We start from the raw sequence: 27,858 nt of genomic DNA, 5'->3' as shown, positions 1-27,858 counted from the left end.
GAATGGCAATCAGAAACTTTCCTCACTTGCGTGAACTTCTACATATGACCCCATCCCCCATATTTTTGCATATTCTTATATAATATTATAATAAACTTTTAACATAATAAAATAACAGACATCTGTTGACTGACGACACGAATTGATTACGCGATTTCCAACTGTTCGTCCATCTGTCATGAAAGTGATAACTTGAGCATTAACTCAGAAACTGAAAAAAATTTGGTACGAGTGTTCCTTGGTACTTGAAATAGTTTTGCATATGGTTTGGTTTGTGGGGTCCTGCCCTTTAATACGTTTAGTCATCAGCATCAGCTTTTCAATGTAAAGAATTAAGATTTGAAGGTGTAATTTAGCTACAAGGATGATACAGGAGCGTTATATCTAACTCATTTCAAAAATGAGACGCGTCTTATAGCCTACTTTTAGGTTAATACTGCTCAACCGATTTGAATCAAATTATAATTATAAAAGTCCTCGCATAGCCTGATCCAGAAATACTCCTCCTATTCTCATTTACCGAATAAGAGTTTTTCCAAACCTCCATTTCACTTTATATTGCATATATCAGACAATTTGTACACATACATATGTATGTATCTGAAAAAAAGTGAGTTGATTCCAAAAAATATGAAGACGCTTCACACATAGGGCCTCAATAAACAAATTATAATTAATCTTATATAATTTGAATTTCCCTCCAAGAATAACCGCTTTATATGCGTCTGCTTCGACTTTTCTATTAGTACCGGTGTGAGGTTTTCGCAAAGTGTTGCCGATCCTCTTCCATTTACGACGTCGAATTTCGATATGGATCGGTAGTTGTTTTGTTACGGGCCACAGGCCTGTGTTGCTAATAACGTTGGACCAGAATATCCACATAATCTTTCGAAGACATCGATTGATAAAAGATGGTAGCGTTTGCAAGACAATCACTGCAATATTCCACGTCTCATAGCCATATAAGACAATAAATTTCACGCTTGAATCGATTACTTTTAGCTTCATACGTCTGGATACCTATACATATGTATGCGTCGATTTTCAGACTTTATCCAACATGCCGAAGGTAGCGGGACTTTTGGATATAAGATTACGTATGTATATCAGCTACTGATCCAAAATTTTTTCGGTTTCGGTAATCAGAGGATTTAAGATTATTAGGTGATTCGTTGGTGCTAAAGTTATACCGCCTCTACTCGGTCGTCAGAGCCTCGTTCGTAAAGAATAGGGGGTACCGCTCGAAGGTAAGGTTGACGTTGGGGAGCGATCACCAACCCCATTTTCCTATTTTTGATATTAGCTGAGTGGGCTCCTCCTATAATTCCTATAGGGCTCTTTTAGTAAGGGCGGGGTAAGGGTTTTCACTTTCGAAAAATCGTTTTTTTTTATTTTATCTTATTGTTTAACATTTCTTGAAGTTATTGTTTAATTAGCCTCGGGGCCTCCAACGCTCTAACTCTAACAGCTACGGCTTTAAACGCGTTTTTCTCAAAACTACTTTTTCGAAGTCCATGTGCACTGCCATTTGAAAACTACTCGACCGATTCATTTCAAACTTTGAACACATTTTCTTCATATAAAATACCTCCCCCCTACGTTTAGTAACAATTTTTTAACATTAAGGGTGTTTCCCACCCTGAAAATGGCAGAAATTTTAGTCGAAAATAACGGTTCACACTTTAGATGGCCGCCAAAAATTTTTAAATAAAAAAATAATAATCAGAGAACGTTGGGTGGAAGATTTGTTTAAAATTTAACTAAATTTTTATGGTTTTTCATTTTCGGATAATTTCCGCCCGAGTTACAGTGAACACCGCTAAATTGATTCATTTTTTTCTCAAGACGTCCTAGGGGAAGCTCTGTCACGGGCGAATGGTTTAATATTTTTGCATGAAAAATTTACAGAACATAGTCAAAACTATGCTCAATAATGTATAGAAGGTTTGAATAAAATTGCTTAATCGATATTTGAGATAAAAAAATCACAAAAAAGTGATTTTTTTACGCTGAAACCCTACCCCTCCCTTAAACTTAGGCCATAGGCCATACAAGAATTTCTTATTTGTGTATAATATTCATTTTTAATATTTTATTATTTTATTTCCAAATAATGATCGTTAAATTGCAGAAATTTCTAGAACGTTAATTTTCTTTTGCCCCAGCAAATAACAATACGTCTATACATACATATTTACATTTAACCTACATATGTTACATATATACCTAAATGTTCTAGAATCTAACAGATGCCGGCATAGTATTATATACATATGTTGTTATATTATAATAAACTTTTAACATAATAAAAAAACAGACATCTGTTGACTGACGACACGAATTGATTACGCGATTTCCAACTGTTCGTCCGTCTGCCATGAAAGTGATAACTTGAGAACTCAGAATCTGAAAAAAAACGAGTGTTCCTTGGTACTTGAAAGAGTTTTGCATATGGTTTGGTTTGTGGAGACCTGTCCTTTAATAGGTGTAGTCATATTTCAGTACAGCTTTTGATTGTAAATAATTAGGACTTGAAGGTGTAATTTAGCTACAAGGATGATACAGGAGCGTTATATCTAACTCATATCAGAAATGAGACGCGTCTTATAGCCTACTTTTAGGTTAATACTGCTCAACCAATTTGACTCAAATTATAATTATAAATGTCCTAGCATAGCCTGATCCAGAAATACTCCTCCTATTCTCTTTTACCGAATAAGAGTTTTTCCAAACCTCCATTTCACTTTATATGGAATATATCAGACAATTTGTGAATAAAAGTGAGTTGATTCCAAAAAACTGTGGCCGATCCTCTTCCATTTACGACGTCGAATTTCGATATGGATCGGTAGTTGTTTTGTTACGGGCCACAGGCCTGTGTTACTAATAACGTTTGACCAGAATATCCACATAATCTTTCGAAGACATCGATTGATATGACATATGTATGCATGGATCTCCAGACTTTATCCAACATGCCGAAGGTAGTGGGACTTTTGGATATAAGATTACGTATGTATATCAGCTGCTGATCCACAATTTTTTCGGTTTCGGTAATCAGAGGGTTTAAGATTATTAGGTAATTCGTTGGTGCTTAAGTTCTATCGCCTCAGAGCCTCATCGGTCGTCAGAGCCTCGTTCGTAGTGAATAGGGGGTACCGCTCGAAGGTAAGGTTGACGTTTGGGAGCGATCACCAACCCCATTTTCCTATTTTTGATATTATCTGAGTGGGCTCCTCCTATACTTCCTATAGAGCTATTTTGTTAAACTTAGGACATATAAGAGATTATAAGAATTTCTTATTTGAGTATAATATATCATTTTTAATATTTTATTATTTTATATCCAAATAATGATCGTTAAATTGCAGAAATTTCAAGAAAGTTAATTTTCTTTTGCCCCAGCAAATAACAATACGTCTATACATACATATTTACATTTAACCTACATATGTTCATACATACTTATATACTTAGATGTTCTAGAATCTAACAGATGCCGGCATAGTATTATATACATATGTATCCGAAAATGTGTGCGATGCACCTTTATATGCGCAATATGTTATGAAAAGAGTATGTACTCTTCAAAGAGAACTCAAAGCTCTAGAGACTTTGTCTTCACTATACAAAACCATGCATGTAATTCGTTAAAAGTATCTACAACTTTTTGAGTATTTTTGAGCTATCATCCCTCTTATATGTATATGAAAATGTCCATTTGTAAATACATATAATATAAAAATTTCTAGAATAATATTTAAGAGTATTTTGTATTATTTCTTTTATTTTGATTCCTTTTCGTAACAAACAAATAAGCACAGTGTCATATTTCTGTGAAATATACTACTTTCTCCCTAGTATATAACAGATACATACATAGATGTCTGGTTGAACAAATATTTCCAACAATTATTTTAAATTAGCTTTTCTTCAAGTTCTTCGTAGGCTTCCTATGTAGTAGTAAAATGAACTCATTAAAAATATAATTTACAAGCTGATCAAAATCCTTACAGTTATTTTAAATTATTTTTTTATTGTAATCGCTTTCCTATTAAATAAATTTCTTGTTCTTATAATTCATTTATTTATCACGAAAAATTTATCAGCTTTTTAAATTTTCTGATGAATTATCTCAGCTCGTTTGGATTGGTATAACCAATATGTTTTAATGACAAACCGTTATTATTTAGTTTTAGTAAAAAAGTTATTTATTTTAACTATAATAGTTTTACCATATTAATTGATAAACCCCACTGTGCGACATTAAACAGCTGTGAGAGAAGAGAGTTATTGTTGTGATTCTCTCATACTTAAATTGCCGGCTACAAAGTTAGAAATACCTTTGTTTGTATGTATAATTGATAATAATATAAATGCAGAGCATGCGAGAGCGACAATGCGCATAGAAATTTCCACCCAACTAGTGAATTGCAGAGGAAATTTCGAGAAAGAGCATCCGGAATATTCGGTGAAGAGTGATTTTGGTATAAATACCAGCCGTGAATGCTCTTCGTTTCAGAATTCAATAAGCAAGCAAAGTATAAACAACTCTTCAAGAGATTGTAATAAACAAACGTGAAAGTGTTTTTAACACACAAAGTGATATAAATAATTTTAAAAGTTTTAAAAAGTATAGTATTAAAAAGTTTCTACTGAAGAATAAGTATAAGAAAACCACAAGTCAAAATGGTAGCAATCGGTATTGATTTGGGAACAACATACTCGTGTGTTGGTGTCTTCCAACACGGCAAAGTGGAGATCATCGCCAACGACCAAGGCAACCGCACAACACCCAGTTATGTTGCCTTCACAGATTCGGAGCGACTCATTGGCGATGCGGCAAAGAACCAGGTGGCCATGAATCCAAAGAACACAGTATTCGACGCGAAGCGATTGATTGGACGCAAGTATGACGATCCGAAAATTATGGAAGATGTCAAACATTGGCCTTTCAAAGTGGTGAGCGATGGTGGCAAACCAAAAATCAGTGTGGAGTACAAAGGGGAGAACAAACGCTTTGCACCAGAAGAAATCTCGTCAATGGTATTGACCAAAATGAAGGAGACCGCTGAGGCATATCTGGGCACAACAGTGACAGACGCCGTCATCACAGTACCAGCTTACTTCAATGACTCACAGAGACAGGCCACAAAGGATGCCGGTCGTATTGCTGGTTTGAATGTTCTGCGAATCATAAATGAACCCACAGCAGCCGCCTTAGCTTACGGTCTGGATAAGAATCTGAAAGGTGAACGTAATGTTCTGATCTTCGATTTGGGCGGTGGTACTTTTGATGTCTCCATCTTGACCATTGACGAGGGCTCATTGTTCGAAGTGCGTGCAACTGCTGGTGACACACATCTTGGTGGTGAAGACTTCGACAACCGACTGGTTACACACTTGGCTGATGAGTTCAAACGAAAGTACAAAAAGGATCTGCGTTCGAATCCAAGAGCATTACGTCGTCTACGTACAGCAGCTGAACGAGCGAAACGTACATTGTCATCGAGCACCGAAGCCACCATCGAAGTTGATGCACTATTCGAAGGAGTTGACTTTTACACGAAAGTGTCACGAGCCCGTTTTGAAGAATTGTGTGCCGATCTATTCCGTCAGACGTTGGATCCAGTAGAGAAAGCGTTGAAAGACGCGAAGATGGATAAAAATCAGATACATGACATCGTATTGGTCGGTGGTTCCACGCGTATTCCAAAGGTACAAAGTCTACTACAGTCGTTCTTCTGTGGCAAGAGTCTGAATCTCTCAATCAATCCGGATGAGGCGGTTGCATATGGTGCAGCCGTTCAAGCTGCTATCCTAAGTGGTGACAAGAGCAGTGAAATTCAGGATGTGCTGTTGGTCGACGTAGCACCATTGTCTTTGGGTATCGAAACGGCTGGTGGTGTTATGACGAAGATCATTGAACGAAATTGCCGAATTCCATGCAAACAAACTCAGACATTCTCAACATACTCCGACAACCAACCTGGTGTCACAATCCAAGTGTATGAGGGTGAACGTGTGATGACCAAGGATAACAATCGACTCGGTACCTTCGATTTGTCCGGCATACCCCCTGCACCACGTGGAGTGCCACAGATTGAGGTAACCTTTGATCTGGACGCCAATGGTATTCTGAACGTAACAGCGAAGGAAATGAGTTCAGGCAATGCCAAGAACATCACCATCAAGAACGACAAAGGACGTCTTTCACAATCCGAAATCGATCGTATGGTGAACGAGGCGGAACGTTATGCCGAAGAAGATGAACGACAACGCAATAAGATCGCGGCAAGAAATAACTTGGAGAGTTATGTGTTTGGCGTGAAGCAAGCGTTGGACGGTGCTGGTGATAAATTGAGTGCTCAGGAGAAGAGTGAAGCGTTGAAGGCTTGTGATGACATCATCAAGTGGCTCGATGCCAACTCGTTGGCCGACAAAGAAGAGTACGAGGACAAAATGAACACCCTCACCAAACTTTGTACACCACTAATGACAAAACTGCATAGCGGTGGTGCACAAGGAGCGTCTTGTGGTCAACAAGCGGGCGGATTCAATGGTGGACATACTGGACCCACTGTTGAAGAAGTAGATTAAACTAATTTATTATAGAAATAGATCTCTACATTAATGTAAAATTTCAGTATCATAGTCGTGAGTTGTTACCTAAATTTTTAAGATTTAACAATTTAAATTAGTTTGTAGAGAAAATATCATGTACAATCAAAAGAGACTGAAAATATATAAAATGATCAAATTATTTATTTATTTATTTAGAATTTCGGTGTTTCAATATACATATTTGCAATGAATATAAGTTGAGAAAATTTTAAAATATGGTTAATATTTAAAAATGTTTACGTTAAATTTTGAATTTGGAAGATCATTAAATATTGGCTGTAGTAATACAAACATTTTAATGCATTTAAATTTCCGTTGTGGTATTTTTATAGTTTTGTCTGTCGACAAAGCAGACTACAAATATAAAGGTATCGGCAAAGCAGTATCAGAGCTACCCAAACCACAAACCATCACTAGGTCGATATAACAGTACACGAAAATAATAAAATAGTGCCCAAGCGGAATTTCAAACATAAAACCCATTTGTTACTAGTTATTATAAACCCTTTATCGAGACCTTTTGAGAAAATCTCAAATTAATGAATGGCAAATTTCACCTTCTTTGATACCAGGCTTGACCTCTAGCTTCACTTCATCCTTCTCCTTCTCGACCTCTAATTTCTGTAAGGTTTATTTATATTCTGAAAGATCAAATGAAGCCAGGTTTGGTTAAAATTTTAAGGGTCACATGGGAACAATTGGTCTACATTTTCGGGAAGGTGATGTCTAGTTTGTAAACAATTTAATTTATATAGTTAGGTTAAATTTGTTTCTATTTTGCTAGGTCAATTTTGTTTACATTTCGATGTGTCAGATAACTTTTGTGAGGTTTTTGCTGAGGTTTAAATTTGTTTAAATGTTAATGGGTAACGTGAGGTCAGGTCTGTTTATATTATTATTTTATTTTTAGAGGTCAAGTGATGTCTAGCAGGAGGTCGGTAGTGATAAAGCTAGGAGTCAGACGAGATCAAGCTAGCGCTAAAGGAAACGGTCAATGATCTTTGCCAGGTTTTTTTTTTTTACATTTAGAGAGGTCACGTGTTGTCAAGTTTGTTTACATCTGATAGGGGCCAATGACATTTGTTTACAACTTGAGGTGCTACGTGAGGTTTTTATACTCTCGCACAGAGTATTATAGTTTTCTTCACATAACGCCCCAAATAGGCGTTTTTGTATATATCTTGCAAACCAATAAAGCTATATAAACCAAACTTTCTGCAGTCGTTTATTTTAGCCGTTTCCTTATACAGTCCAAAAATTAAAGAAATCGGATAATAACCACGTCCACCTCCCATACAAAGGTCAGGTTGAAAATGACTAAAAGTGAGTTAACTCACTAACATGAAACGTCAGAAGCCCCAAAGTTTACATAAAAAATGGCAGAAGGAAGCTGCACTGAGATTTTTTTACAAAATGGAAAATGGGCGTGGCGTCGCTCACTTATGCGTCAAAAATCATATCGACCGATTTCAATGAAATAAAAAAAATATAACACTTTCTTGACACCCTCATGACACAGGTGGAATATGGAAAGCAGATCAAAACCACGCATACTTCCCATATAACTCAATTTTGAATTCTTCTGATTCGTTCACTTTATAATGTATACATAAGGAACCAATGAAGCTAGCGGAATAAAACTTTACACAAATACTGTATTTGAGCTGTGACATCAGTTGTGGAAAAATTGTCAAAATCGGACCATGACTTTTCAAGGCCCCTGATATAGAACATGAAGAACTCAGTGCCTAAGGGTAATTTTTTCACCGAAAATATAGGTAAATCTCTCAGATATTTTAATGTAATTCATTCCCTCTGAATTTTTTTCTTATAAAAGTTTGTCTCTGTACCAAAAATGCTTAAAATCGGGTCATAACTTCCCCCAGATCCCATCTTGGTGGTGAAAACGAGTGAAATCGGTTTAGAAATTACTTCAGTCCCCATATAATATTTATGATGATTTTCGTTATTCTATTGAACTTTATGCCGAATATATGGGTAGAATTGTGTTATCTTTATAAAATTAAGTCAATAAATTGCGAGAGTATAAAATGTTCGGTTGCACCCGAGCATAGCCTTTGTTATACTCTCGCAACAAAAGTTGATAAAGAGAGTATTACAGTTTTGTTCACATAACGGTTGTTTGTAACACCCAAAACTAAACGAGTTAGATATAGGGTTTTAAATACCAAAGTGATCAGGGTGAAGAGTGGAGTTCAAATCCGAATGTCTGTCTGTCCGTCCGTCCGTCTGTGCAAGCTGTAACTTGAGTAAAAATTAAGATATCTTGATGAAACTTGGAAGACGTATTTCTTGGCACCATAAGAAGGTTAAGTTCGAAAATGGGCGTAATCAGACCACTGCCACGCCCACAAAATGGCGAAAACCGAAAAAACTTAAAGTGCCATAACTAAGCTATAAATAAAGCTATGGACGTAAAATTTGGTATGAAGGATCGCACTATGAAAGGGCATACTTGGATGTAATTTTTTTGTATATATCTCGCAAACCAATAGAGCTATATAAACCAAACTTTCTGCAGTCATTTTTTTCAGCCATTTCCTTATACAGCCCAAAAATTACAGAAATCGGATAATAACCACGCCCCCCTCCCATACAAAGGTTAGGTTGAAAATTACTAAAAGTGGGTTAACTAACTAATGAAAAACGTCAGAAACACTAAATTTTACATAAGAAATGGCAGATGAAAGCTGCACTCAGATTTTTTTACAAAATGGAAAATGGGCGTGGCGTCGCCCACTTATGGGTCAAAAACCATATCTCAGGAACTACTCGACCGATTTCAATGAAACTTGGTTTGTAATAGTTTCCTTACATCACAATGATATGTTGTGAAAATAGGCCAAATCGCTTCACAACCGCGCCTACTTCCTATATACCAGAACTTAGAAGACTATCTGAATCGCTTACTTTACAATATATAAAGTAAGCACTAGTGAAGATATCGGTGCAGAGCTTTGCACAAATACTATGTTAATAGTGTGGCAGCCCCATTCTAAAAATCGCCGAAATCGGACCATAGGTTTTTAAGACCCCATATATCGAAGACGAGGGCCTCGGTGCTTCTAACCTAATATTATGGTTTCCAACTTTCAATGGACTTTATGCAATATATATGACGAATATGTGTTTCAAATTGTGTATTATAAATATTAATAAAGTTAAATAAATAAATTGCGAGAGTATAAAATGTTCGGTTGCACCCGAACTTAGCCTCCCCTTACTTGTTCTTTATAGTTTTTTATGGCACGTGAGGTCAAATTTGTTTATATTTTAAGGAGTCCCATCGATGGCAGATTCTTTATATTCTGTTGTAGTTGTTCTATAAATATCATATTAATAATAAAAGAAAATACATATGTATATATATTTTTTTTAATTTTTATTGTTCGCTTCAGTTTATTCAAGAAATTTTCGCAAAACTTTTTACAATTTATATTTAAGAATAATTACAACTACATAACAATTTTCATATCAATTTGAATGTAATATTGTCATTAACATCTTATATATTTGCAAGTTTTGTTTTCTAACAAATATATATATATACTATATAACTAAAATATATGTTACTTATAAGTATGCGTGTACATAAGTACATCTGTATATGGCTTTGCAAAACATTTTATGTGCGCAAACGAAAGAATTTATATGTTAAGTCACAGTTATATGTGTAAGTTGATGACAGCATGTGCTAAGGGTGTAATTACATACATAAGTAAGTTTTGTTTATTCATCGGTTGTGTGGTTTTTAGTTTTTATATAACACTTCGTGTCTTTTTTTATAAAAGCAATTAAGAAATCATGTAATTGGCCGCGCAGACCTAATTCATAAATCAAGTGCAACGAATTTTTTGTTATTCTTGTTGTTGTTGTTTAGTAAAAGCCCAATGGCACATGCTATAAGCGCACTTAAGTGTTAACTATTGTACTTAAGTACGTATTTACGTAAAGTTTAGTTTCTGTTTTTTTTGTGTGGTTGTCTTATTTTTTGTTTTATTGTACAATAAATTTAATTAAAGTAAATATTGAAAGAATAATGAATTTAATTGCAGTGCGCAACAAGTGAGCAATTACAAGGCAAAACTAATTATTACAATTTGTTTGTGTTTGTTTTTTCGTTTTACACGCGCGCCTAAGTTCAATAGCACACTTTATTAAATAATAGAACTAATACAAATTTCGTATGTACATACATATATTACTAAGTATTATTAAAAATTATTTAATTAGTTACATATATATTTATACACAAATAGTTTACGGAATCTTTGGATATAACAAACAACAACTGTGAAAAATGGTATAATTTACGAAAAAAAAATTGATTTTATGTTTTTATAATTTTTATTGAATTAATTTTTTTTTTAAATAATTTTTTTAATTTATGTATATTTTTTAATTTTTTTATTATAATTTTTTTCTCAATTTAATACATTTTGTTTTCAAAATTTTTTAGTAATTTTATATTTTATTTATAAAATATTTTGATTGTCTTTTTCCTCTTGTTTTGTTTTCCAATACTCTTTGTATGATTGTTACTTTCGTTGTCTGGTTGTTGTTGTTTGCTACTTTTTGCATTTCTTTTGTTTTTTTTTTGCTTAAACTATAATTACAATAAATACTTTTATAATTAGAATTTGATTTGTAAATTCTTTTATTTCGTCCACAGATCGGTCGGCAGTTTTCGTGCACCTCGTATCTACTCGTTTTAGATTATGCTACTTGTACTTACATAGTTACGTACATAATCTAAGTGTGTGTTGTGTCAACTTGCGCCGAAGTTTCATTGTTTTTAAGCTGTGTTCCAACCGCTGCTTTCTCCTTCTCATCGGCTTCAAAATCGATTCTTCGTGGTGGATCGTTGAAATCTTGCACCTCACCCGACGCCCAGATCACATAGACAATAGCGGTGACGACGAGCACACCGAAAGCGACCCAGAAAACGAGACGCCATTCGAGTAGCGAAGCCTGAAGAGAAATAAACAAAGTGAGTACCAAGTATTCCTTTCTTATATACTATATTTAAGTGCCAAAGGTTTGTGGAGACCGTATAGCCCCTAACTAAAATCATATATTGTGTTTCTTAACTTATTAGGATTGATTGATATGTTTTTATAGGCAAATGGTCTGTCGGGGGGTACTGAAATCGAGAAGGTAGTCTGATGTTTGATATCTCGAAGTATTTTACTCGTGAAGTAAGGATTAATAGTATTCTTCTCGAAGTTCTTTACACTTGAAGATAGGTTAATAGTATTCTTTAACCTCTTGGGGTGCCAAGCTTTTCAGAAGCTTTGTCTAAAATCATATATTGGGTTTCTGAATGATTAGAATTGAAAAAATGGTCTGTCGGGGGTACAAAAATCGAGAAGATAAATTTGAAGATTGTATTAATAGTATTCTTCTCGAAGTTTTTTACCCTTGAAGATAGATTAATAGTATTATTAGATCTCTTGGGGTGTCAAGCTTTTTAGAAAATCAAATATTTGCTTTCTGAATTGATTAACATTGAAAAGTTATGTGTTTATGTGCAAAATGGTCTATCGGGGGTACTAAAATCGAGAAGATAAAGTCTAAAGTTTGGTACCCCAAAGACTTTTAAATTTGAATATAGGGTTAATAGTATTCTTCTTGAAGTTCTTTACCCTTGAAGATAGATTAATAGTATTCTTTGACCTCTTGAGGTACAAAACAATGCTTTTCAGGCGCTTTGTCTGTCAAAGCTTTATTTAGCTATCCTTCTCCCAAGCTAAATAAATACTGAATATCAAGAAATCTGAAAAGCTTAGTTTAAAGTTCCAGCATTATAGTCAAAGCTTTCTACTACACGGTGTGATATGTATGTATAGTATATACATTTTTCCATCGATCAGGGGGAAGATAGATTTATCAACTTACATTTGGCGTCATTAAGCCCACAAGTGATGGTGACACAACGCCGGTAATCGCACCAATACCGTTGGTGATCGCCATCAATGTACCCGCATAGTTGGGACTCATATCGAGCGGTGTTAGCTTCATGCCCGCATAGAAAGCACCCATAAGACCCATGCAAATGGTGAAGAGTGCGACGACAGCAATACGATCGCAACCAGCATATGAAGCGGCAACCATGAAGATCGCTGGGCCAAAGGCAGCTAAAATGGTGGAAGAATAACATTAAGTATTTTTTGCACACAACTCAAAACAAACCATTTGTCTACTCACCTAAACCAGTCATCATCTTGCGCACATTTGTGATATTCATGATTTTACGTGTAATCAACCAATCGCCGACGAAACCTGAACCCAACGAGAAGATCCACATCATGGCGTATGGTAGTGATGAGTACAGACCGTTAGCCTTAATGGAGAATTGCATAACATCCGCCATGTATTTGGGCAAATCGGTAACCATAATATAGAAACCCCAATCGTGACCGATTTGTGCTGAAATCAAAGCCCACATTGGCAAACTGGTTAAGATGGCGCGCCATGGTGTGGGTGGCAAATTCTTGTTGCGTCCAATGGTACCCATGTGTTTGGTTAGATATTCCTTTTCGCTTGGTTTGATGAATGGATGTGTGGTTGGGTCGCTGTAGCAGAGGAAAGTCTAAAAGTAAACAGAAGATTATTTCAATCTAAACAAGCTCCAATATAACACGTATTTGTATCTCGATTCACTTACGAAAATAAAGAACCATACAATTCCAATGCCACCGAAGAAGTAGAATACCACAGGCCAGTCGTAAGCGTCCAACAATATACCAGACAGCAGATTACCCAAAATTGTACCGACTTGTCCGCCACCCAATACTAGCGCACCCAATTTGCCGCGCTCCTTAATTGGCACCCACTGTGCCAGCAATACGCTCAAAGCCGGGAAGGTCGTACCCTCACCGATACCCATCAGAATGCGTACAACAATCAGCCAAGTCGCACCACCATGGATGATGGCAAGTGGTGTAATAACAGTGAAGAAAGCAGTGGACAATATACCCAAACTGAGCGTCCATTTACCACCGAACTTCTCAGCCAAAAGACCGCCGGGAATGTGCGTCAAAATGTAACCAATATAGAAGGACGAAAGTATATAGCCCTGCAACTCTTCTGACCATTCATATATACCACCACCCTGTAAGGATTATATATGTATACGTTGTTTATTTGCTGCTCTTGCAACGGTAGTGCATCATACTTACACTTGTTTCTGAGTCCAAACCGTCGGCTATGCATACTGCCTCCGCACCACCATCGCTTTCGGTGCGATTTTTCTTAACCACCAATTCGGTAATGGCCACCGAGAGGCATATACGCATCGTATATGCATTGAGTATGGCAAAAAAGCCCATGATCGAAAGGATCACGCGCTGAGGTACGAGGAAAACTGGAATGAAAGAGAGAAGAAAATTAAATTAATTGATGAAGCTGAATATTTGTAAGGTGTTAAATTATGGTAAGAAAGAATATTGCAGTTAGCTTACACTCAAAAATTTCGACTGTCGTTATTTGTAAACATAGAGCTTAAAGCTTAATAAGAAACTTTGAATGAGCTTTTTAAAATTTTTTTCTAAAATCTTTCAAAACACTTCGAATATTTGATAGCTTTCGTAAATCAACTCTCTCAGTGAGGTAAAAAATAGCTTTCGACAAAAGTTGGGAATTTCGTATTTTTTAGGAAGTATTAAATATGTTATTTAATATTTCAATTCGACCTTTACGGCATTCCAAGCGATAACTCATCTGGACAGCTTTTTTTCGTTTGCTCATTAATCATTACGCTCGATCTTGAACTTGTCTATTTTGAGTAATCACAAATCACAGAGAATTCAATTTTCTTTAATTATTTTTAAAGCTATACTTAAATGCTAAATTATATTAGGAAAAAAGCAAATACATTTGTATTCAATTTAAAATTGCATGCTTCGCCGAACTCACGTCAGGTGTCACTTTTGTAGAACACACGTGAACCTCCAATCAATTTTAAATTTTATACATATAGTACATACAGTGGTGGCCATAAATATGCATACTTTAAGCTATTTTATTGGTATTATTTCGACAGTAATTGTTAGAAGACTATAAGAGCATTCAGATATATAAATGACTGCTAAGGTCATTCTGATATAATTTTCCAGAAACATTTGGATATACTATATAAATATTTGTTTTTCAATATTTCAATATATAAGCTTAATGTCTGCATCCTTATTTGTAAAAAAAAGCTTTTCTAATGTGCTTTCAACTGCCGTTTTTGAACTTGTCCGTTTGTTTTTGCGTGCTATTGTGTAATTACGGAAGTAAATGTACGCAATTTATTTCATATTAAATTTAATGAAGTGTACAACAATCACACAATCAACACTGTTAGTGCCAAATTATCGAATAAACGACGCGGGGGGGTAAAAAGTTGCGACAATGTATGCGCTCAATGAGCCGTTAATTGGATTGCAATTGTTTTTTTCTTCTCATAAGCTAATTTAATTTGAAAAAAAACTAATTTGAAAGAGATCTTTGAACCAAATTTGAAATGACTGTTAGAATTTGTATTTTATATATTATTTAATAATACATAATATTGAAATCTGTAATTAACAATATCGAAGAATATCTCGAAAGAAATTTTCTCTAAATTGTTAAAATATTTCGGTTTTAAGCTAATGAAGGCATAGGTATATATACTCTTTGATATAAATGAAAGCCTTATCAGATTGCTTTGAAGCAACCGAAACTAATGTTTAACGATTTCAGTTTCTTTTCAGCGATGTACTTTTTTGAAATAATAAATTTATAGTAATTTTTTTCCTATGTCGATTTCATTTCATTGAAACAAATCAACTTACTTTATTTCTTTAGTAAGGGACTAATTGACATTTATCATCTAATGGCATGATTTCGGTTAGAAAAGTAGAAGTGATATCAAAAAGAATTTAACTATAATGAAGTTTGAAAATTTATTAAGCATAACAATTACTATATTTAAGAACATTGATTATACGCAGACTTATAGAAACTATTATTGTAACTCAATAATTAATGAAGCTTTCGAATAAGCTTTCATTTCCATTCACAAAAAAAGTTCTAGCGAAATATGCCTTTCAATAAAGACAAACGTATTTCTACAAAGAAAAACTATTATATTAGATAAAATTGATTATCTTATTCATATAAAATTAACTGAATGATTCACGAAGATTTCGAATATGCTTTCACTTATATCCACATCTCTAATCGAATGGAAGCTTTCCATATAGTCGAAAGCATGACGTTGTTAGTAATTTTTTTTAAACCGACTTAAATATAACATATTCATAATTTGCAATATATTATAAAAATATAGAAACAGGTGTGAAAATAAGGAATGATTGATTTTTAAAGACTACATAAGAATATCAGCCTAAAACCAGTTCAACTGATTTGAGAATGGTTTGGCACCTAGGTGTATGCTATATATGTATGTGTATGTTTGTTTTTTGTTGTTGTAATTGATTTCTGTAGGTTAAAGAGCGCTATTAATTGTATAAAATTATCAAATAGCTTAAAACAAGTTGAGTTCTATTCAATTTTTCTTTTTTTTTTTGTTTTGTTTCACTTTTGAGTTAAAAGACCTCATTGAAGGTTTGCCCTGTCTCTCTTCGTAATTCAAACTTGCTTAGTGTAAATGAAGTAAATTTTATTGTGCCGATTTTAGAATGTGATTAGCACAATGTACTTATTTACATAATGTATGTACTTGTAGCTTTGGTAGGTATTTGTGGTATGAATAATGCGCAGACACGCAAATTATGCTACAGACATACATTCATATGAAATTGGGTTAAATAAAAGCTAATTACATGAAATTAAAATGGCAAATTAGTAGTATAAACAAAACATACATATATTTATTGCATTTTTAATTACTGTTTGTATATGTTTGTGTGTTTGTATGTATGTAATTAGGGATTCATTCATAATTCCAATTTATATTAGCGTTTTACTTTTATCGCTTTGGATTATATAATGACATAATAATAACTGCATTTGAGTATTCTTAATCTCGCTCACTCAAATGGTAGTAAATTTACATAATTATTGCCAGCTGTCTGCTTTGTTGTTGCTGTTGATTTATATATATACATATACTCTTGTATGTTTGTATATATTTCCTGTTAAAAATTGAAAAAAAAGGTTCACAGCAAGAATAAATATTCACCTGTCTGTGTTTGTAGGTATGTACTCGTATGCAAGCACAGCGCACGTTGCCAGAGTTAATCATTTAAAACACACGTTGCACAAAAAGTAAAAGACAAGTGATTGTAAAAATGTTTTTGTGCTGCACTCTTAGAAATTAAAAAAAAAAAATTTTAAATGAATTATTGTAAAAAAATTACACTCGCTTTCGAAGTACTACTAACTACTCATTAAGGTAAAATATTTTTTTTTTACATACATAGGTACCACATTCTAAAAAAGTTAATTACTTAGTGAATACGCTCATTAAGCGCTACTGCAACTTGCTGACTTTCGTTTCAAGTTCAATTAAAAAATTGTTGGTGGAGAAAATAAAATATTATTTTTACTATTAAATAATTTTATTTTCACATTACTACGCTGCTAATGACAAAGTTTTGTAATTAAAATTGAAAATTTAATTCTTTCCTATATAAAAATTTCAGGTTTACACTGAAATTCCTAGTTAATTTACTCTCACTAATGTTAATAGTACAGTGTGTTTCAAATATCATTGCGCTTTAAGTATTATTTATTATAATGATTGCATTTTAATTTTTTTCTCATTTTGCCTCACTCTAATATTTTTCTTTGCTGTCAGTTCGAAGCTTGTGTTTCTTGATTTATCGTACTTCACAGCTTAAAACGTTGATTTGTAAGCTCATTAGACTAGCAATCTTTATATCGGCAGATATATGTATGTATAGTATATGTAATTACATGTTGATGCACGTGACTTTTGTGGTTTCAGTATAAATGGTTCCACTGACACGAATTTTATCGTTTATGAAAACTCTAATTTCCTAGAAGTTGTCATATTATAAAGCTAAATTTAAAGCTGAAGTTTTTCTGATTTAGAATTAATAACTTTATTAAACATTTAGTTCAATGGGTGTTTCGAAGGGTTGGGTGGGTTTCAGAGGTTGAAGAAAGGGTGTTATAATATTTTACTATTAAGTTAAGGAAGTTTGAGTTATGGAAGGAAATTTTGTATTATTTAGCTTCTAAACGCCATTGTCCATTCAAGAGTTCGAGTAATACAGATCTTCGAGTTATGGACAATTGTATCAATCAATCAATTGTATTTCATTTAAATAATTCAGCATATCAAAAATACATATTTAAACCATATTTTGTGAAATTGTTATTCAAAAATTCCAAAAAATCAGCCCTTGGTACTTCATTTCTTTTGTTAGACTTCAACAATGCTCTTGCCGTGAACTACATAACACATGGTCGTCAATTGTCGTTATTGAACGAAGAAAATAGAAAATTATTAAAATTTGAATTTTAAACACAGTTTGAACAAAAAAACTAATTTTTCTGTAAAATTTTCGCCATATATTGGCTCGAAATATTTAGTCGAATTTTTCGAGAATATTTTAAACATGTTGTACTATTTAATAAAAATTATTTTGAAATTTTATTAATTTTATTTTTTTAAACATCTCTGGTACTCAGACAATGTTTTCGTATATTTTCGAATTTTGTGTATTTTGTCGTAAATTACTATTTTTATATTTTTACAGTTTAATATTTTTCAACAGTAAATTATAAATACGTGCCAAAATGTAAATTTTTAAATACATGGTCTATTAAACATTACACAACGTTATAATAAAATATATTTTCACTAATTTAACTAAAAAATTGTGACTAATATGTGCTTAGTTTTTAAATAATATAATATTATATAATATTTGAATAAATACAAGCTTCGAAACGCCAGTCTTCGAAACCAATCGAATGCACAACTGGTATAAAAGCAAGCGACTGGTATAATCACATAGACATAGGTATAGTAAACGAATATAAGGGTGCCTGCTGAGTGGACGCTCAAAGCCGAGCCGAGCTTAAAGCTTAAAGGAATGTTATTTACTACTTTACTACACTACATTCCTTATTCACGAAATTTCGCGCTAATTCTCGCATGTATTCTGCGATACCAAAAAATTGACAGCGCAGCTTTCAGCTCGGCTCGGCTTTGAGCGTCCACTCTGCAGGCACCCTAACATTTTAATATGGTATTCACCTATACTATAAAATGCAAATTTTTTTAAATATTGGAATTAAAAATTACATGTTCGGTAATTATTAAATTTTATTAAAGGCCATTTAAAGGTATTAAAGAAATAAGTAGCAAATTTTATATCTTTTTGCTGTAACTTTTCGAATTAGAAATAAAATTTTTCATTTAGTAACATTTTTGAAATCAATACTTTGAATTAAATTGATGGTGTTTGCATTAAATAGATTTTTTATGAAGAGAGTATTATACCAACTGTAGTATTACAAGCATAGTCGCATAAAACGGCGGTTAGGTAATGAAATTTGATATAATTAATCGTTAAAATGACTTATTTGTGTAATACAGACGTGTTTTGTGGTGAAAGATATAATTTACGTTGTAAAGAGAGTATATAACCGAAGCATTATAGCGACAACTTCTACTAAAAGCTTGTTTGTAAACTTATATAGGCTGCATATGTATGTATGTATACACTGCTTGGTATTCACCTATATCACATAATGTTATTTGAGCCAATTCTGTAGAATTAAAAGCCGCTAAATTACTATTATAGTCTATTTGAATCTCGGCCGCAATTAAATTACGTGCAAAATGCTCATATAATCTACGGGTGGTTTACATTTCCGACTCTTACATACATACATATGTACATACATTAATTAATACACTCGGTATGATCGATATGATCTAGTAAATAATATACATATGTATGTACATATAGTAGAGTATGAGTTAAAGTTCTCTGTAATCATTAAGTTGTTGAATTATTTGCTTAATTATAGATGTACTATATAAATAAAATGTCGAAACAAAGGAATTAACAGTGCGAAAACGTGTATGCTATAAAAACAAACAGAAATGTATCACCTGTGATTTTTTTAGCCCACCAGATACAATGTACGCGGTGTGTTCAGAAATTAACGGGAATTTTAGTTTTGTTTTTTTCAAAAATTATTTATTTATCCGTCTACAAAAATGTTGTCGCCTTTAAAATAGTCCCCACTGGATATCAATAAACTTCTTCCAATTGTCGAAACACTTCTTAAACTCGTGTTTGGGGATAACCTCTGGTTCTTTTAGCGATTTCTCATATGCTTGTACGGCCCTTTAAAGTTCTCTTTATTTTTGGAAATAGGAAGAAATCACACGAAGTGGGGTGTCTGACGAATATGGATATCGTTACAGTATTGTTTTGGCCAAGAATTCCCGAAGAAGCAACGAAGTGTGTGAGCTTTTGACAAACGAAATTCGCCAAACTCATAAAAACACATCTAAGCTTAACGGCTGCTATAGACAAAGCAATCAATGGTAAATTTTTTAAATTAGAATCTCCAAACTCGTGAATTTTTATATTTATAATTCCCGTTAATTTTTGAACATACCTCGTATGTACATATATGTAAGTTTGTAATTATTAATGTCAGTGGTCACACTATTCATTACTCTGATACAAAAAGATGATATTAAAAATGTTTAAAAAATATAAAAAATTGTTTACAATATACTAAAAAATATATAAACAAAAAAATTTATCCCAACAAATGTAGCTTCATATATGTATATATGTATCTTCTGCTCGCTTTTTTTCCTCTTTTTCAGTGTTATTCATTGTTATTATTTTTTCATTACCTCAATTGTTTCATGGAATAACGTGTTGAGGTGAAATTACTTTATTTTCATATTGAAATTTATTTTTAATTTTTAGTTGTCACATTTAATGGATTTGCGGCGAAGCATTGAATTCCACTGAAACAATGAATTGCTATAAATAGAAATTAATATGTGTACAGCTGGTTGTTTCTAAAATAATTGTATGCACAAGCAAGCTGGAGGAATCTATATCTAACTCAAATTTAATTTAAAAAAATAATTAAAACATTAAAAAAATTATATTAAGGGCGGGGTAAGGGTTTTCACTTTCGAAAAATCTAATTTTTTTTTGGTTTTATCTTATTGATTAACATTTCAAGAATATGTCCTCAAAATTTTAATCCGATCTAAGCAATATTCTTGAAGTTATTGTTTAATTAGTCTCGGGGCCTTTAACGCTCTAACTCTAACAGCTACGGCTTTAAACGCTTTTTTCTCAAAACTACTTTTTCGAAGTCCGTGTTCACTGCCATTTGAAAACTACTCGATCGATTCATTTCAAACTTTGAACACATTTTCTTCATATAAAATACCTCCCCCCTACGTTTAGTAAATTTTTCTTTTTAACATTAAGGGTGTTTCCCACCCCGAAAATGGCGGAAATTTTAGTCGAAAATAACGGTTCACACTTTAGATGGCCGCCAAAAATTTTTAAATAAAAAAAATAATAATCAGAGAACGTTGGGGGGAAGATTTGTTTAAAATTGAACTATGGTTTTTCATTTTCGGATAATTTCCGGCCGAGTTACAGTGAACACCGCAAATTGTTTATTTTACAAGACGTCCTAGGGGAAGTGCTGTCACGGGCTAATGGTTTAATATTTTTGCATGAAAATTTTACAGAACATAGTCAAGACAATGCTCAATAATGTATAGAAGATTTGAATAAAATTGCTTAAACGATATTTGAGAAAATCACAAAAAAGGTTTTTTTTTTTTACGCTGAAACCCTACCCCTCCCTTAATAATTTCGAATTTATTTAATTAATTTGAAGAAATTAACCTCGAAACAATCTTTCACTGATATGCAATCCTATTGAGAACGCATACATAAATACTATATATTATAAATATATTCTTAATTTACTTTCAATCTTCATTTCCAATAATCCAACATTCCATATGACATTGCTTTTGATATATTCTTGTTCCCGATTTGAAAAAAAATAAAACCATTTTTACCCGTTTTCTGCGTATAAAATGAAATGTTCACTGCCAAACGAACCGTAGAAAAGGTGATAAGCAGTTTTTTTCTGATTTATAATCTTTCTGTGCGCACTTCAACAAATTAATATATAGTAGCTTGAAATCTCTGGAACACATTCTTTATATGTATTTATTTGAACTGTGAATTATTGCCGAAGAAATGCCATCGAATACTCTCAAGTTTTCTATCCCTTTAAATATATTATTCTTTTAATATCAGGTCTAGGAAGTACGGTTGTAAATTTCAATTTGACATTTTTATTACTAATGAATTTTAGTTTAGAGTCTGATAAGTATGCACTTTCACTACGGCCTTAACCTTACACAATACCCAAAGTTGGTTGCTAAATTTTCAAAAATATTTTTTTTTTTTTTGGAATCAATTTAATTTATAGTTGTTTTTATAAGAGTCTACGTATGTATGTATTATATCAGTCATAAAAAAATAATTTCTAGCTAGAAATCAAAAGAACTTAAAACGTGTTCTATCAGCAAACAATCACTTGCCAAGGTGGAATTCTCTTTTACACTCTTATGCGAGTGAAGTCGCTTTTTATCAGTAAATATGTTAAGTGATCTAGAGATGAAGTAACAACGAAAATCGAAAGAGGAAATAAATAGTTTCGATCTATTCGGACTATAGAAAATGTGATATTAGATGGATGACTGTCAAGTCTCCATAATAAGAAGTACATGATTTTTTGTCTGGTCAAGGGCTGATATGATCCAAATTAGGTAGAGAAATAGATATGTGTAAAGAACTAGTTAGTGTTTGGCATTTGATTCGTTAGATTAGGCCATGTATTTGGTATGTTAGGGTCGAATTGGAATAAATGTGTGTTTAACAGTCGCGATACAACTCGAACTATTCATATGCGCTAGATGGTGTTTAGACTCCCAGTATGGGGAATTCATTGTATATCCATATGTGATGCAATAACGAGTTAACACCACGAACTCTGGGCTCTTAAAACATCTCGTTGATCCGAAACGTCTAGTTATTGGATTTGATATTCGGACGAAAGTGAACAGTCGTATGGAGATCTAAATAGCTAGAGCTTCATTACAGAATATGGGTATGATGATCAATTCACTGAAACTCTTTAAACTCACTATTTACATTTACTTGAAACAGAATTTCTTAAATACTTAGATCATTTTAATTGATGTACTTAAATTTACATAAATCCGAATAGTACAAGCCTTTTCGAATGATCTACAGACATACAATTTTGAATGATATATTATACTTTAAAAGAATATCAGTATAATAGACATAACTTTTTGGATTATTTGATTGTTTCATTTCTAAAGAACTTGAAGAATATATCAAGAAGCAGATTTATTCTTTGTTTTTGAAAGTTTGATTTTCAGTGAGTGATTTACTGCGTTAATAGTCTTGTCTTGATTGTCTGACTTAACCTAAAATTTGACTAATGGGATTTATAAAATATGTTTAATCTATTTTTAAAATTATTAAATTTAACACTTCATTGTTTTTGTAGTTTCTAGGTTTCTAGTTTATGTTAATTTCTGTTTTAAATTTTTTATTTTTGTATCTCTACTGTCTCGAATATTCTACTACGCTACTACTGACCCATAAATTTATGCGTTCATTAAACCATTGTAGTATGGCAACCTTGAACGCTTAACAGTCACTAACTTAAACTCCAATTAAACTATTCATTTCATTTATTTAACAAAAAAAAAAGTTTAAATCAAAGCATGCGTGTAGCAAATCACTTGCAAACTGCACAGACATGTTTAGAAGTCGGTTTATTAAATATTAAAACATAAAAAATCTTGTTTAATATTCTATTGTGTATTAATAATTCTTTACAATTTTGGCTAAACTCATTCTAATGCATAACGCATGACATTATTTTTTATAGACATTGCCACTTAATATGCCAGACACAATGAGACACATATGTACTTACATTTGTGCGGGTGTTTGTGTATTCTGAAGAAATATTTCTTACTTTTTAACTTTTTTGGCTGCAGGAACCCATATTAAAATGCTAACTCTGAAATTTAACTGCGAACGTGATTTGCTTGCAAAAAAATATAATAATTCTGTCTAAATGAGTGGCGCTACGAAATGCATGACAGTGGTATTTGCACGGTTTCAAATATCGAAAAACACATGTACACATATTTCCAGTTATGTTGTGTGGCTAGCTGAGGGGTTAGACAAAGTCAATTTGTGCGCGTGTATATAGATCCCTCTTGAATAATTTATTTTTTTTTTTACATAATTCACATAATATAAATCAATGTGCCTAACAATAGCTGCCCATATATAAATATATACACATAAAAAATGTTTAAACAACAATCGTTTAGCATTAAAATGTGTATTAAGTTGCTATGCATGCCACTTATTGTTGTTTTTGCATGCCATACAGGTAGCCGGCATTTTTTTTCTCCGACAGCTATGTTGACAAAAGTGAGTGAACTTTAGCATGCCGTTTATACATATGAATGAATTTACTATACTAATTTTATACATTTTTTTATACTTATGTATATACAAACATATGTGTTACGTGAAATCATAGTCACCTGTGAGCGCTCTTTTCATCAATGTCAACTACATTTATGTTTATTTATATACTATACTATAAACTTACGTACATACTTATCTACATTCCGATGTTAGTCAAATATTTATACAACATTCTATATACTACTTCCTGTGTCAATTTAAAATTCATTCTATTATTATACAAAAAACGCCGTTGCATATTTTATTTAACACTTTCGGAAGCGCTCAATTATGTTTTGTGTCTATAAATGTGCGCAATAAAATTGAAATCAATTAAATTGTACACATTATTTTATTGATTGATAGCAATAGAATTCAAAATCAAACTTTTAAAAGTTGATTTCCTTTTTTAATTAATTTAATGCCACATGCGCGACATTTGTTTGATATTTTTTTATTTTATTTTGTTTTATTTTATTTTATTTTATTTTATTTTAATTTAATTTTATTTTATTTCATTTTTATTTTCATTTATTAATTATTTTTATTTTATTTTATCTTATTTTAATTTAATTTTATTTTATTTCATTTTTATTTTCATTTATTTATTATTTTTTTATTTTATCTTATTTTATTTTATTTTATTTCATTTGTATTTTCATTTATTTATTATTTATTTTATTTAATTTTAATTTTAATTTTATTTTATTTTATTTCATTTTTTTCATTTATTTATTTTTTTTTTTTATTTTATTTTATTTTGTTTTATTTCATTTTAATTTTATTTTATTTCATTTTTATTTTCATTTATTTATTATTATTTTTATTTTATTTTAATTTAATTTAATTTTATTTTATTTTTTTTTTATATATTTTCAATTCTTTTATATTGCTATTTTTAAACTATTTAATATTACTATTTTTAAACTATTTAATATTACTATTTTTACTACTATTTGTTTAAATGTTTTTGTTATACAAATCGCTGCGCTCAATCCAATTATTGACCTCAATAATTTAACTGCCGACATGCGAAGATCAATAATCGATTCAACTTTATTTGCTTCGGGGTTTCTAAATTATTTTATTGCGTCTTCTGTCGTTTCTATTTAAAATTTTAGTTAAATAAAATCTTTTGTTAATAAATAACGGAAGTATTTTATTTTTATAAATATGCGCATTTGAAAAATAGTTATCGATATGATTTACAGCGATTTACACAGTTTTAGAAATGAAATCGGTCCATATTTTTTTTGTACAAGTACTGAAAGCTTTCAAAGAATTAAAAAAAAATATTAGGTCTACAACTTTGCTTCCGCCGTTTTCCAATAGATGTCTCTAGGGTCAAGCACTGGTCGATTAAGTCGATTAAATCGTTTTATATCGATCTTGGACATTTGTGTCAACATTAACCCAAAAAAATATTTGTAGAGATTTGTTTGCATCCCAAACTTATTCTCAACTGAAAAAATGTCACTTTTTGAGCCGAATTCTCGACATTTGCACGGAATACGTATGGTGCCAGAAAGATGGTCAAAAGTAGTAGCTAGCGACGGCCAATATTTTGAATAACATTTTTGTAACCGTTTTTATTAAAAAAAAGCCTTAAATTTACAAAAAAACGGCGGAAGCAAAGTTTTAGACCAATAGAAATAAAGACTACTTCAATAATAATAATTGCTACAATTTAATCGAATTATCTATCGATAATTTTCACCAAACTTCTTACGAAAACTTCTTACGTAAATATATATATTTTATAATTTCTATATATTTTCTGATAATTTTTTTTACACAAACTTCTTAATCATAACCTCAGTTTTATTGCGAGGAAACGATTGAATTCTCTTGGCTCATTAGTTATGGCAAAATGTGAGCTAATTTACATCCGAATAACACATGAAGGGTCACAAGTAGATAGCTCTTCCGACTGTTGTGATTTATGCTTAATAATAATCCCGTACAGCGTGGAAATTGGAGCAGATAAGCGTCGAACCTGTCTGCGAATGTTATCTCGCAGTTCTTTCGCACAATCTCATACATATTTATAAGTGAATATTTAGTATGTACAATGTATGTACATTGTACATATGTATGTTTAAACAGATATACTATGTCTATATAGAACTATCTTTCTGTCGAATGGAAATTTTTTGGAGAGAAAATAAGAGAAAGAATGTCCAGCTTACAAAATCGTTTATATAAAAATCAACAGCCATCAGCGTCTTATTTACAAAATTCATGATTTAATAGTTTCTAGTTTCCAAAAAGGAATTTCACATGTGATTGCTTCGAAAAGTAGTTACAAATCTAGTCTTTTTGGACTAGTCTGCTATTTTCAGTACTTCAAAAACTAGTATTTTTCTGACCAGTTTGATGTTTCCCATATATAATATTTCCAAAACAACACGCCAGCTGCCAATATTCTATAAGATATATATTTATTTATAATACCTTAAGCACTTTAATCATTTTATTTATGCATTAAGTGAATGTCATTTAAGCGAAAGTGATTGACTCAGCAATTTTTTTTTGTTTTTTTTTTTTTTTTTGTTAATCTATACGTGATAATATGTGCCATGGGCTTTGTCAAGAGGTTATTAAATAAATCTTATCATAAAACTGTATTTATTATATAGAAATAATAATCACTGAGGTTTGATAGATAATAACCTATATACATACATACATACATATATATGCACATACATATAAGTACATAGATAGAATAATAATAATGTATATTCTTGCAAATACGTAGATATAAGCTATAGTTAATCAGGTTCATCAGCAATTACATATATTAAATGGTTTATGTTTATATGTATGTACATATGTGCGTACTTTAGCGCGCTTTAAACGCTTTTCAACTGTATCAAAGTGTCATAATTATCATATCAACAGTTAATAAATACAGTCAGCGTCATATTTCATCGTACGGTACTCTAAATTGAAAATTTCCGTTTTTAATCCACTCAAATGAAAAAAGTTCTTCTATAAATAAAAGAAAGCTTGGAAATTGATTGAATATATTTCAAAATAAAAATGATAAATTAAAAAAAGCTTAAACTGAACAATTTTTTTGCGTCATATTTTATCGTACGTTACACTTTTATGTAATCAATATCTTCACTATTATGTTATACGCGATACATTTGTTTAGAAACTTAAAATATAGTAGTTTGTGGGTCTTTCATTCTATTTAGCATCGAAGAGATGAGTGTAGCTGTAAAAGTAGTTGGTATTTTGTTCCACTCTTCTTTTAAGCCCTTTTTTGAAGTGACACATACGAAATTGTATGTTTTTAAAGATTATTTTTTATATAATCGCTTAAGTATTCAATGGGATTGAAGTCCGAGCCTTGTGGAAAGGTGTGAAGCTGTTTCGCGTATTATATAGCATCCATTCGCGAACCAATTTTTTCAAGCCCATTTTTTCAACTGACTGCTTTAAATTTTGCTTCAAAATTTCTAAATATTGTTCATTGTCAATTTTCTTCTAATAAAGATCAACTTTTCAACTCCAGAAACTGTCATACATCCCCTAACAATCAAGTTTCTTAAACCTTATTTAACAGTACTTCGCAAATTTTTAGTAAGAAGCGTTGTGTCCGGTTTTCACTAAATTTTTTATGGTCCATCATCGCCGA

General features: G+C 31.9%; 2 protein-coding genes across 3 annotated transcripts in view; one reads left to right on the top strand and one right to left on the bottom strand.

Annotated features, from left to right (window-relative positions):
• The first annotated feature begins 4,513 nt into the window (after positions 1-4,513).
• Positions 4,514-6,760, top strand: LOC128920254 (heat shock protein 70-like). Its single transcript, XM_054227202.1, has one exon. The coding sequence runs from the start codon at positions 4,690-4,692 to the stop codon at positions 6,598-6,600; it is 1,911 nt and encodes a 636-aa protein (XP_054083177.1). The 5' UTR covers positions 4,514-4,689; the 3' UTR covers positions 6,601-6,760.
• A 3,850-nt stretch (positions 6,761-10,610) lies between these two features.
• Picot_22 (putative inorganic phosphate cotransporter) overlaps positions 10,611-27,858 on the bottom strand; it is a 30,613-nt gene continuing 13,365 nt past the window's right edge. For both annotated transcript variants that reach the window (XM_054226439.1, XM_054226441.1), the window contains exons 3-7: positions 13,827-14,011; positions 13,313-13,759; positions 12,853-13,237; positions 12,544-12,782; positions 10,611-11,616 (exon numbers count right to left, since the gene is read on the bottom strand). In XM_054226439.1, coding sequence (XP_054082414.1) covers positions 11,398-11,616; positions 12,544-12,782; positions 12,853-13,237; positions 13,313-13,759; positions 13,827-14,011 — 1,475 coding nt within the window. In that variant the 3' untranslated portion in view covers positions 10,611-11,397. The remainder of the gene's footprint in view (positions 11,617-12,543; positions 12,783-12,852; positions 13,238-13,312; positions 13,760-13,826; positions 14,012-27,858) is intronic.

The sequence above is a fragment of the Zeugodacus cucurbitae genome, chromosome 3, assembly GCF_028554725.1.
Source record: "Zeugodacus cucurbitae isolate PBARC_wt_2022May chromosome 3, idZeuCucr1.2, whole genome shotgun sequence".
NCBI classification, from domain to species: Eukaryota; Metazoa; Arthropoda; class Insecta; order Diptera; family Tephritidae; genus Zeugodacus; species Zeugodacus cucurbitae.
The sequence above is the reverse complement of the archived record's forward strand: the minus strand, read 5'-3'. Positions and strand labels throughout refer to the sequence as shown.

Coding starts and splice junctions, on each gene's coding strand:
- LOC128920254 (XM_054227202.1), top strand. CDS start 4,690: ATGGTAGCAATCGGTATTGATTTGGGAACAACATACTCGTGTGTTGGT.